Raw genomic sequence first — 13,083 nt, forward strand, 5'->3', positions numbered from 1 at the left:
TCCCTGCGCTCTCCTCTTCTTCTCGCTGTCCAAGCTGTTAAGCCGTCCAACTCCTCTCCTCTTTGCCAAGCGCTTGTGTGAAGTCTCGCCAAGCTAAACACAGGCACGCAGCCCGCACCGCACGCACACACACGCACACACACGCACACACACACACCATTTAAGAGACATCCATATACATTTGTACACACATGCACTGGCTTGCATCGCAGTCAGGTCATGAGCCGCCCCTATGCAAACCAGCCAGCAGTGACAACTTGTAAAGATGGCCCCCGCTAATAGCAGAGAAAAGCAGACAGAATCACTAAATGAGCTCTCATTAACTCAGCCTGACCCTTTAACTCCCGCGGGGGAAGCCAACGCCGCAGCCGAGCCAAAACTGCTTCCTGTTTCAGATGCTTTCCAACCTCTGCTCCAGCGTTTCTCTACAGCCACGTGTCAAGTACTCCACTGGACCCGCATCGCATCCATCAAACCTTCTCGCTGCTTTTCTGTCTTAGAATTTCAGGAAATTTAAAGCTGCGCTGTGTAACGTTTTGGTTGTGGATCCATCACCTGCTTGTTTCTAGGGATACGTCATTCACAAACAGCTCTACTTTACATTTATTCAGTTACATTTGGGTTTTACAGCTCAAAAACACCTCAAAAAACAATATTCTACTGCGAGGGGGGTCGCCTCTCCACAGATCTGACCTAGAACTCTGTCTGGTTTGGTCTCCATGAAGATAGAAAGGTTTAATGCCATACTGTGAAACATTCCAGGCAAAGAAATAACATCTCCAAGTTACACAATGCAGCTTTAACTTGTATTTCCAAATCTACAAATCTGAACAAACGCACAATTAATCACGTTCATATTTACTGTGGTGCAGGAGGTTAAGCTTTCACACAGCAACGGGAGGTTCAGAGGTTCTAAACATATCCTATTTTGCTGTTTCCTTAAAAAAAAACTATAATTACTATATTATTAATTACTATAATACTATATAATACTATAATAATTTGGGCGTTCATGTAGCTCATTCATACATTAACCCTCACTGCTTACAGATAATATTCTGAGCAGGTTTGGAGACTCTAGTTCAGTGATTCTTAATTATAGGCCCAATCACTAATCCTACAAGGTACTCAGATAAATACTTTAATTCCTATATTAATAATTACTACAATACAATACATTTCATTCCTTACAAAGTAGATTTTTGGACAGTTTTGGTGACTTAAATTGAGCGATTCTTAATCATAGGACCAATCAGTATAGTCCTTACAAGGCACTTAAATAAGTACTACACTTAAATAATTACATTACTAATTACAATAATACTTATATTTGTGCATTCATGTAGTTCATTCATACATTAACTCTCACTGCGTACAGATAATATTCTGAGCAGCTTTGGAGACTCTAATTCAGTAACTCTTAATCATAGGGCCAATCAGTAGTTGTACTACTAGCAGTACTTAGATAAATACTTTAATTACTATATTACTAATGACTACATTACTCAAATTTGTATGTCCTTGTAGCTCATTCATACTCTTCCTCACCTTATAAAATAGATTTTTTTTGGACAGCGTTTATGACTTAAATTGAATAATTCTTAACCACCAGTCAGTATAGTCCTGACAAGGCACGTAAATAAATACTTTAATTACTACATTACTCATTACAATAATACTCAAATTTGGGTGTTCATGTAGCTCATTTTTACATTAGCTCTCACTGCTTACAGATAATATTCTGAGCAGGTTTGGAGACTCTAATTCAGTGATTCTTCTTCACAGGGCCAATCAGTATAGTCCTTACAGGACACTAGGATAAATACTTTAATTACTATATTACTAATTATTACAATACTCAAATCTGTGTGTCCTTGTAGCTCATTCATACTTTTCATTCCCTTAAAAATGTATTTTTTGGACAGGTTTGGTGACTTAATTTGAGTAATTCTTAACCATAGGGCCAATCAGTATAGTCCATACAAGGCACTTAGATAAATACTTTAATTACTATATTACTAATTACTACTAAAAGGCATGTGTTGGTGTAGCTCATTCATATTTGATGTTTTTGGACAGTTTTGAAGACTTAAATTGAATAATTCTTAACCATAGGGCCAATCAGTACATTCCTGACAAGGCACTTAAATACATACTTTAATTACTACATTACTCATTACAATAATACTCAAATTTGAGCGTTCATGTAGCTCATTCATACACTGTTGTGACTAGAGTATAATGTATTTAATATGAGATTGGCCCTGGGTTATTTTGTACAGAAAAAAAAAAAAAAAACAGGCCCCAAGATTAAAAAAGAACCCCTGCTCTGATTTGTTTGTTAATTACTCCCCATTCATAATGCTTAAAAAATGGGAGAGCCAAGAAAAAAGAGTTAATAAAACAGATCAAATTAAAACTTAAAACTACAGACAGAAATAAATTGAGAAAACATCTGGTACACAAGTTTGCTTATATTTCCTGTACTGTGTAATCCAATATCACTGCAGCTCGATCAGACCTGTGCAGTACCACAGAAGAGAGTCATATTGGCATGTGTGTGTGTGTGTGTATGTACGTGTGTGTGTGTGCGTTTGTGCATGTGTTTAGATTCCTTGACAATGGGTGGCGTTGAGGCGGCCATCTTACAGCTCCTCTGTCTTGATCACATAGACGTTGGGCAAGATCCCTCCTGTATTCCTTTGTGCGTCCCCCCTGGGGGCTTCTCTGGGACCACTGCACCAACTTGACTCTGTCTTTGCGGTAGCTGCTCATCATAAAGTAGATGCAGATGGCTTAGGCGCACAAACACAAGACTATATGGAAATACTTTTTTTACAGTGCATGTCTGTGTCGAATTAGATGAAACGCAAGCGAGGATTTTTATGAGTCACAAGAACGCTCATAAGGGCCTTACCACCGTGACTGATAAATTCATTCGCTGTTATGAAGTCAAGCCATTTAAAAGGGTAATTTGTAGTGTTGCTCGCGTTGGCCATCACAGGTCCTCCGCTGCGTATGAGCTGTACATAGATGCCACGCAAAACACTAGAGGGGCTAGAATGTTTACGCATCATCGCCATCATCCCTCCTGTCTCTCCTTTGTGCGCCTGTCGTCTTCTCTGATCCCACCCTCCCTCCATCACTCCATTCTTTTTGCCCTCCCTTGTTTTTTCCCCTCCACCACGGTGCGTTTTTCAATAGCAGCCTCTCCTGTCTGCGTATGGAAATGACAGAGTAGACGAGATGGATCTGTATATTAAAGCCTAGCTGACATTAGAATTTGCATAATGTGTGGTGGCCTTGGGGCAGTACCCACCATCTGCATTAGCCTGTAGTCACACACACTCCCAGTCACACACGAGGGACGCACAAACACACACGCACACAGTTCAAGTTTATGCACACTTAAATTATTCTTAAATAAATGTTGTGCTGCAAAATAATTAACAGAACTTTCTCTTTGTGTCTTCAGATAAAGATGAGCCATCCAGCTACATCTGCACGTCGTGTAAGCAGACCTTCACCAGCGCCTGGTTCCTGCTGCAGCACGCCCAGAACACCCACGGCATCAGGATCTACCTGGACCATCACATGGCCAACGCCGCCCTCACGCCCCGCATGGCTCTGCCCCCACCCCCGGGTGCCGACGCCCTGCCCCGCTCTCCTCTGCCCACCTTCCTCGGTGACACCAGTAACCCCTTCCACCTCCTGCGCATGGCCGCCCCCCTCTTCAGGGAACACCCCCCTCCCCCGGGGTACATGGAAACACGTCTCCCCGCGACGCCGCCCTTCGTCAGCCCCCCTCCTCCCCCCAAACCTCCTCTCGAGCGGCTGGGCCCAGAAGAGATGGGGCTGCTGTCCCAGCACCCCAGTGCCTTTGAGAGGGTGATGCGTATGCCCCCCATGGACCCCCCCTCCATGGACTTCTCCAGACGTCTGAGAGAACTGGCAGGTAACACCAACAACGGCGGGCCCACTCCTCCTCTCTCCCCCAACCGCGTTCCACCCATGCACCGCCTGCTGAGTCCCACCCTCTTCCAGCCCGGGTCTAAGCCCCCGGCCTTCCTCACCTATGCCCCCCAGCCTCCCACCACCCAGGTCAACCACAACTCCACCAGCCCATCTGACCAGAACCAAGGCCAGGGTAAATCTAAATCTTGTGAGTTCTGTGGCAAAGTGTTTAAGTTCCAAAGTAACCTGATTGTCCACAGACGCAGCCACACCGGAGAGAGGCCGTACAAGTGTCATCTCTGTGACCATGCGTGCTCCCAGGCCAGCAAGCTCAAGAGACACATGAAAACACACATGCACAAGGCCGGATCCATGAGCGGCTCCCCGGAGCAAGGGTCCAAAGGCGAGGGAGAGGGGGAGGACAAAATGAGAGACGAGGAGGGCAGAGGAATGGGCATGGACAATGATGAGGAGGAGGAAGAGGAGGAGGAGGAGGAGGAAGAAGAGGAGGAGGAAGAGGAGGAGTTGAGAAATGGCAGTCGTCCTGATTCAAACTTAAGTGAGGACTCCCAGGAGTTCGGCCAAAACAGAGAGAACGGGCAGAGGCGGTCCCCTGAGGAGAAGACCATGGGAGGGGACAGAATTATAGAGGGCACTGGAGTGGGCATCATGCACCCGTACAACCATCTGGACAATCACCTACGACTCAACCCCAACAAGAGAGGCCTGGAGCGGCAGCCCAACGGAGACGGAGGAGAGGGACGAAGCACAGAGGAACGGAGAGCAAGATGAGGAGAGAGAGAGGAACCAGCCGGACGATCAGAGGCCTTTGATGAACGGCAGGATGAGCGTCTCCGAGGCAGACGCCTTCTCCGGATTGTTCCAGCGCCGGCCAACTCCCATTACCATCCCCAGCCCGTCCAACAACAAGAGGATCAAGATCGAGAAGGAACAGCTTGAGCTCCCCCCGACCCTCCCCCTCATCTCCCCGGAGAATGTGTATTCTCAGCTGCTGGCCGGTTACGCGGCATCGCGACACTTCATCAGAGAACCTTTTCTGGGATTCACAGACTCGCGTCAGTCTCCCTTCGCCACCTCCTCAGAGCACTCTTCCTCAGAGACTGGGAGCCTGCGCTTCTCCACACCACCGGGGGAGCTGATGGATGCAGGCAGCGCCTCGGGTCGCTCCAACAGCAGCACCCCTCACCTGCTGCGGGGGCCGGGGCCCGGCAGACCCCCCAGCTCCAAAGACCGCAGAAATGACACGTGCGAGTACTGTGGGAAAGTGTTCAAAAACTGCAGTAACCTGACGGTCCACCGGAGGAGCCACACGGGGGAGCGGCCGTACAAATGCGACCTCTGCAGCTACGCCTGTGCACAGAGCTCCAAGCTCACCCGCCACATGAAAACCCACGGGCAGTTTGGAAAAGAGGTTTACCGCTGTGACATCTGCCACATGCCCTTCAGCGTCTACAGCACGCTCGAGAAACACATGAAGAAGTGGCACGGGGAACATTTGATGGCCAGCGAGGTCAAACTGGAGCAGGCCGATAGAGGCTGAGCCAGCAGCACCCAAAGGCCACACACTGGGACCCATATACACATATGCACACACACGTATGCACACACACACGTATGCACACACACACACACACACACACACACACACACACACACACAAACTCCCTCAAAGCACTCTGTGGGGCTGGCTGCAGAATCTATCTCTACATGAGACTCATTATTGTTTGTCTTTTTCTTGTCACAAACTGCCACCTGAGAATATTAACAAAGGGAAACTTTAAAAGAACTTGTCTGAGAGCCCATCCTGGCATTTCCAGACAAACTGTTTGAGGATTTTATCAGTTAGGAATCCATGGAGCCTTTCTACTGTGCAATAATTTCTGTATTTATTGGATTTTTGTAATGATATTTGGCATGTGCAGGTACATCTTTGTGGGATTTCCTATGGAATTAGTTTTAAAAGTGTGCTAAAACATTTTTTTTTTTTTTTTAAATATAACTGGAAGAAGTCACCCTTTTTCAAATTTCTTTTGTTTCCTTTAAGGAATTGTCATTTAAGATAAAACTGTGTGAAACAGTAGCTTTTAAAAAATGATGTTTTCTATTTGAACTGCAGCAGCGGACTACAATCCATGTCCTCACCAGGCCTAAAGCACTGAATGTCACGCCGACATTAAAACTCCACCTGGATTTAAAAAATCCAACATTTACATTTTCAGGGGAAATCTATTTAGAACATTGGCATGCGACTATTCTCGATGCAGTTCCTGTTGCTGTCCTGACGGGACATAAATAAAAGGTTGCACTTAAAGGAGGAGCCCTGATGCTCAGAACAGTCCCAGCAGAGTCCAAGCCCGGTGTAAAATGTTGAATAAGTTAAGACTACTTGTGATTAATGTGAGAAGAACAGTCCTGTTTATGGTTTGTAAATATTTTCTTTTTTTATGCTGAGAAGTCGCCCTGATACGACACAAAAAGCCTAAACTTTAACAATCAGAGACCAGCTGCTTCATCGCCCACACACTCCATCTCCCATAATGCATCTCCCATAAAGCATGCACACTTTTGTCATTCACCAATTGATTTCAAACTTCCACAGCCAACACGTCCGCAGTCACAAAACCTCCCTCTATATTTATTTCGCTGTTGTGTTTCCATACGAGATTTCAGTGATTTTTCTTTATAGACACAAATATTATAATTATTAAACAGAGTCACCCACCTGCAGCGTAGAAACACACAATACACATACAGCTTTCATTCTTCTATCACAACTACACAGAACAGCTTTTACTTCAACATTTGGAACAATAATATTTCATATCATTATCTGAATCTTAATGGAAACACAACACGCGACCTCCCCAAAGTGTTGAACTGAAGCCCTATCGGTATGTGTTCGCATGTGCTCTCTCCGCTGTGTGCGCTAAGTCTTTTAACACTCCACCAGCTCGCATTCAGCATTAGAGGCGCTTTTAGACCGAATTTGTGTGCTCAATCGCCACGGCAACGCGATACAATTTGAACAGATTTCCGAGACAGTGTGCGCCGCGGTGACATTCAGGGATTACACCTCTTTTGGATTATTTATTTTTATTATTTTTTTCACGAAAAGAATCTGATGCATGAAAACTATATGATAATTTGGGCTGAATTGGCTCGACAACCTTCTGCACGGGCTGGTTTCAAACGGTAAAATAAAAGGATTTAGATGGAATTGATGAAATGTATGTAAGAAGAGAGAGAGGAAAAGAGAAAGAGAGAGAAGCAGGGAGCAGGGCCTTGACCAGAGTCATTCAAATCAAATTGGAAACATATGGAAAGTGTGTATTATTTCGTAGCCAAACTCACATGGACTGGCCGGTGTATAGCGCGGCGAGAGAGAGGCAGGAGACACAGAGAGGCCACATCAAAAGAAAATTGATACGAGTTTCATTTCGCGAAACCCTCCCCCTCCACCGTCGAAAATCATCTTCACATTTTGAAACTTTTGACCTGCTTTTTGGTCCACTGTCAGCTTCTATCTGCGCCAATTTCGTCTGATAGGAATATACAGTGCTTTTGAATGCAACGTGAGTCCCTTATAGCCAGTGGTGACGGCATAGGTTATACATTGTAATGAGCGGCTTCACAGAGAGAGAGGGGCTTGCTTACATGTGTTGATGCATGACTGCAAAAAATCAAGATCTGGTGGTGTACGCACAGGAAAACTTTGAGCGAGGCCAAATTGAGCCATACTATGGAATATATATTGCAAAAATATAGGAACGCTGACACATATCCAGATCCCTTGTGGACATTCAGTCTTACAATGTTTACAGTGTTGAAGTTATGAAAAAAACTTGTATGTGTTTTTAAAAAAGTATTGCTTAGGACGCCATAATATTTTTTGTATGCTGGTGGAGGGACTTTTATCATGTTTCTGTATTTTTGGAAATTGTAAAACTGCAAAGTCATTCCAGAATATTTTTATTGCAATTTGGTGCCATTTTTTAAACACTTATTTTCATTTTTTTTTAATGTTTTTATGAATGTTGTTGGTTTGGTGAAGCAATCCGTGTATGGATATAAAACTAGAAAATCTAAAAGAGGAGTTTCTGCAGGGGAACCTAAAACGGTGCATACTTTTCCCAATCAAATAAGACATGTTGAGTTCTTTTTTTCCTCATAGTTTGTTGAAGTTCTTGTGATGGCACTTAACAGTTGTAATTTGGCAAACATACTGTATACATTTCTCCATATTTCACAACCTTCACTCACTCTTTGTACAAAAAATGATAAGTTTCCTTGTTCTTATTTGGGGGGAGTGCATTGTTGTGAAAAAAGTGATTTCTGAACAGTCCACGTCATGCTGTTTGGGACATATATGTATTTTTGTAATGTGTTGAAAAATCAATACAAGAAAGCCAACACTTCAATAAATGTTGCAATTGCTCTATGACTCAAGGTGTTCTCTGCATGTTATTATTATTACTAACCACATACACCTTCAGTTTTCTTCTCGTACACGAGTGTTACAAATTAAGGAAGGTGCATTGTGTAACTTTTTCAAAGAGGGATATTCCACAGAAGACTGATTCATCAGCCGGTTTCACTTCGTAGAAACTGTCTGACCTCACAGCATTAGGATTCGTTCGCTCGAAGGTAGGCGGCTACTTTTTAAAAATTCAACCAATCACTCCTATTTGGACATGATGTATGTAATGCAATAACGTCTTTCCCCTTGATGAAATTCACCAAACATTCTCTTTGTTCTGGCTTTAAATCCTCGATCTCGAGAATCGTTGACAACACAGAATGTTTGGCTCTTTGCTGATTGGCTGGTGCTCGAACTTGCACTTCCAGGGTTTTTGTGAACCGTCTAGTGTATTCTGATTCCTGACCTATTCGCTGGAGAGAAATGAAATTGATTGGAGCCACTAGATAATTCCACGGCATGGCATTAAACAAATATATCTTGAATTTATTCAGTTACATTTTATTTTTTACTTCTCAAAACCTCCGCAAACACATGCATTGTTACTATGAGCTGGCACACTTCTCCACAGATCTGACCTGTATTTTTGGCCTGGTGATGTGGCCTGTTTGTCTCCATGGAGATAGTTATAGTAATTAAAAGACCTACTGTGGAACATTCCTGGAAACAACAATAACATCTACATGGAGTCAAGCGGGTGGAGGATCCTATGCCAAAAAAGTCTGGAATGTTTCACAGTATGGCATTAAACCTTTCTATCTTCATGGAGACCAAACCAGACCAAGTTACAGGTCAGATCTGTGGAGAGGTGACCCCACTCACTGTCAGAATGTTTGTTTTTGAGTGTTTGTTGAGTATTTTTGAGCTCTAAAACCACCTGTAATGGAATAAATGATCTGTTTAATGTCATACTGTGGAACATTCCAGGCAGAGCAATGAATTATCCATAGAAACAAGCTGAAATATCGTGATATCATATCGTCAGAACTCTCACAATATCGTGGTCCATCACAATATATCAAATTGCAAGCCGTTTCACTTAAAAATGATAAAAAACTTACTTTACTACATAATAAAATAACTATTATTAAGCACTTTTAAATGTTATTTCTTTGGAATATGGCAGTAATGATTCACACTGAAGACTGGTCAAGGGATTTAAAAAGGAAAAAAAAATTACAATTCTGTTAACCTCTCCAAAATATCGCAATAATTATCGTACCATGACATGTATATCGTGACAATATCGTACCGTGAGATTTGACTGATTGTTACATCCCTAAAACAAGCTGGTGATGGACCCCCCAACCAAACAGTTTTACAACTTCAGGTACACACATGAACCAAAATCTGATCTGGTGTAGACAACTGCAATTCTAATGCAAATAGAAAACTGTATTGCCAGGGAATTGAACCCACAACTTAAAAGTGCATGTGTTAATGTTTTAGGAATCTGCTGACTCTACAGATACTTTTAAATAAATAATAACATATAATTATATCACCTATGATATAAACTTGACTGTGCTTTTGTACACAGTCGTTCAAAGAGTTTATCAACCACATTCCAAAGTCTACACACCTACTTCCCTACAGCGACAGTCACCTCATAAATGAATCTAAAGGTTATTAAGGTTAATGATACGACTTGTGCATCGTGACCTTAAAGGCCCACAGGATGATCTGTGTTCTAATGTCATTTCATCATCACACACACACCTGCAGTTGTGTTTTGTTTCATCCACACATGTTTAACACACAAACTCTGCACATTTAGACTGAGCTCTTCTCTCTGTTCCTGAAATCACTCTGTTCCACTTTGTGATGTCATGTGGTAAAACAGAAAGTGCTCTCTTCACCTTCACTATTAGAATCATTTGGATGATTTCAGCTCTGGAACTGACTCCACTCAACTAAAGGCAATAAAAAAGAATGGAAAGAATGGTCATACTTGTGAGTATTGAGAACTTCTTCATTTTTAGGCAGTGCTTTTGCTTTAGTGTAGAATTAACTTTTCTACATATTTGAACCACAGACTGTGTAAAGAAGTGGACTAAAGGAATGTGACGTCACCCACAGTGTTCAGGAATAGGAATTTATTTATGGACAAAATAGTGAAATAAAAACACCAGGATCATGTAGAGCAGATTAGTTAGAACATTTAAGACCAAAATGACAAGTTTTATCAATGTAAGTCAACAGGAGCCAGAGTCAGTGGAGCTGGAAGCCCCTATGCTCACTTCCTTAGCAGGTTAGCTTTGTTCATTTATACAGGGTTTCCCCAAAAATGTGACAGCATTTCACAGGCTAATCATTTTGGCCAGTCTTGTTGAAATAAGCTCAAATTTTCACAGAATGTATAGAAACAGATCAAGATTTTATATTTAATTAATGTTTTATTTTTGTTCTGTTTTCAGGTTGAGCCGTTCACTCCCAAAGAGAAGTGTGTACAAACCCTCAGTCGTCCAGGTAGAATCTATGACAAAAAGAGAAATTCAGTTTGTCACCTGGACAAAAGTTTGACCAGTCTGACCAGAACTGAAGATAAACTGAAAATAAACTTTGGTCCAGTTGACAAACTGAATTTCTCCTTGTCCTGGGTGACTCACACACAGTCACCACACACTCACCCAAGACTGTGCAGCCTTCAGTGCAACATTTAGAAAAACTTCACCAACAGGCAAACAAAGTCCCATAATAAACTAATGATGTTCAGCACCTAAACTGTTCTATTTCACTGAGCTAGACTTAGTAGTTTTGAAGATAATTGCTTTTAAATTGCTGTCGGATTGTTTGGGACAGCCTGTGTATGGTCTGTGATCTGAACAGTCTCTACTATCCAAAGATCACACACTCCTGGACAAGTCAAGGCACGGCTCCTTTTACGAAATCCTGATCCGATTAGCGCGTATCTCTCTCATCTCTCTGCAACTGCTACTACTGTGTGACTTTTATACTTTTGGAAAACAATGCAAATGTGAACATGAGTCATCGAGGCTGGTGTTTTTGTATGCGAGCTGTTGACAGTCTCATACTTCATAAATGAGCTTTGGCACAGAGAAGGGGACCCATCAGGTATGTGCTGATCCGGGGCCAACTGCAGTCAAGCCTGTCTCTGCTGCAGCCTCCAGGACATTGTACAACGACTGGAGAATGTGTGGACTATTTATTATGAAAACTGCATGGGGAAAAACAAGGAAGGAACACACGAAAAGAAGATTTGTCTGAGAAAGTCTTTGTTAATGCCAACTTTCACCACATCATAAATCAAACCGTATCTTGATGCTATGATTCAATACACAGACCACAACAGATGAATCACTGTGTATATACTTTTTTAATATATATTACTAATAGACTACTTTCTGATAATGTTTCCTCGTCAAAAACTTACCTGGAGTTGTGTTTCGCTTCATTCACCCATGGCCTGTATATTTAGGCTTCTCTAGTCCGCCTTGTGATGCCATGTGGTAATACAGGAAGTGCTCCAGTGTATTTTTAAACTCCACACACCTTCACTAGAATCATTTGTATAATTCTGGCCCTGGGATTGCCAATATCCGCTGACTGAACAAAAGTTAAAAGGAGCATCACAAAGTGGAACAGAGCAGACAGACTCATAATAAAGAGTTACTCGAACATGAATGAAACAAAACACAACTCCAGGTCTGTTTTTGAGGGGGAAACAACATTATAAGATGGTTTAAAGCTCACAAGAGTTAATGTTGCGTAACATAGGGCCTTTAATGCCCAACTGTCCCACGAGTGAGAGTGCAAACAGGCTTGTCATATGAGTGCATGTGATGATCAGTTACAAGCGCAACAGAACAGAATCATAGTGACAGTGTGTTTTGAAGATTGCTAAACCTTTGAGCGAGAACAGGATTGCTATGTTAACACACACTGGGCAAGCCTGTCACGAACAGTGGATCATAAAGACTCCACGAGAGGATGAGGTGGGAGATCGAAAGCCGTGACAACGATGTAGGGTGATGAGTGAGTATGAGGTGGTGTTGATCAGTTGTACATCAGAGGAGTTGAGTTAAGTGATAGAAAAGGGTCAAGTGTAGAGCGCGCAAACTGTTGGACGAGGATTGAAGCTATAAAATGGCATGACGAGAAGTAAAAGGCGTCGTCGATAGATTTGAGATGACGGAGAGTTAAAGGGGACAATCGAGTGGATAGGAGCTATGAGGAAAGTGAGTGGTGGACGGTAATGAGGGATGAAGAATATCACTGGAGAGTGTGTGGTGCTGCCTCCAGTGGCCACGTGGCGTGATGATCGTGAGGCAAGATGAGGGTTAAGGAGTTAGACTGATGTGAAAGTATCACTGAGGACGGGGCCTAAAGCCCTGCAGGTCGTCGACTGACTAGATGACTCGATGGGACCGGGGACGAATGATGGTGTCGAAGAGTTAACTCATTGTCGAAGGGGCAAGATCGAGGAGACGATGGGGAGCTGCGACGAAGATAGAACGGGTGAAATTATGCGAGATTGTAAAGTAAAGATAGACAGATCGAGGAGTATTGGAGGAATGTGAGCCGTGCGCCAGTGGTGCTCGTACTGATGAGTACGCGAGTGCGGTGCACCGAAGACGTGTAAGAGGGACAATAGACGAGGATGACGGAGA

General features: G+C 42.9%; 1 protein-coding gene across 1 annotated transcript in view; it reads left to right on the forward strand.

Moving 5' to 3' along the window:
• Nucleotides 1-8,421, forward strand: part of LOC110161283 (B-cell lymphoma/leukemia 11B-like) — a 73,258-nt gene extending 64,837 nt beyond the window's left edge. Inside the window, 2 exon segments of the mRNA XM_020926012.2 lie at nucleotides 3,476-4,712; nucleotides 4,714-8,421. Of these exon segments, the coding sequence (XP_020781671.2) occupies nucleotides 3,476-4,712; nucleotides 4,714-5,515 (2,039 nt within the window). The 3' untranslated portion in view covers nucleotides 5,516-8,421.
• The last annotated feature ends 4,662 nt before the right edge of the window (nucleotides 8,422-13,083 follow it).

Source organism: Boleophthalmus pectinirostris, unplaced genomic scaffold, assembly GCF_026225935.1.
Source record: "Boleophthalmus pectinirostris isolate CB_2022bp ecotype Guang Dong unplaced genomic scaffold, ASM2622593v1 HiC_scaffold_13, whole genome shotgun sequence".
Lineage (NCBI taxonomy): Eukaryota > Metazoa > Chordata > Actinopteri > Gobiiformes > Gobiidae > Boleophthalmus > Boleophthalmus pectinirostris.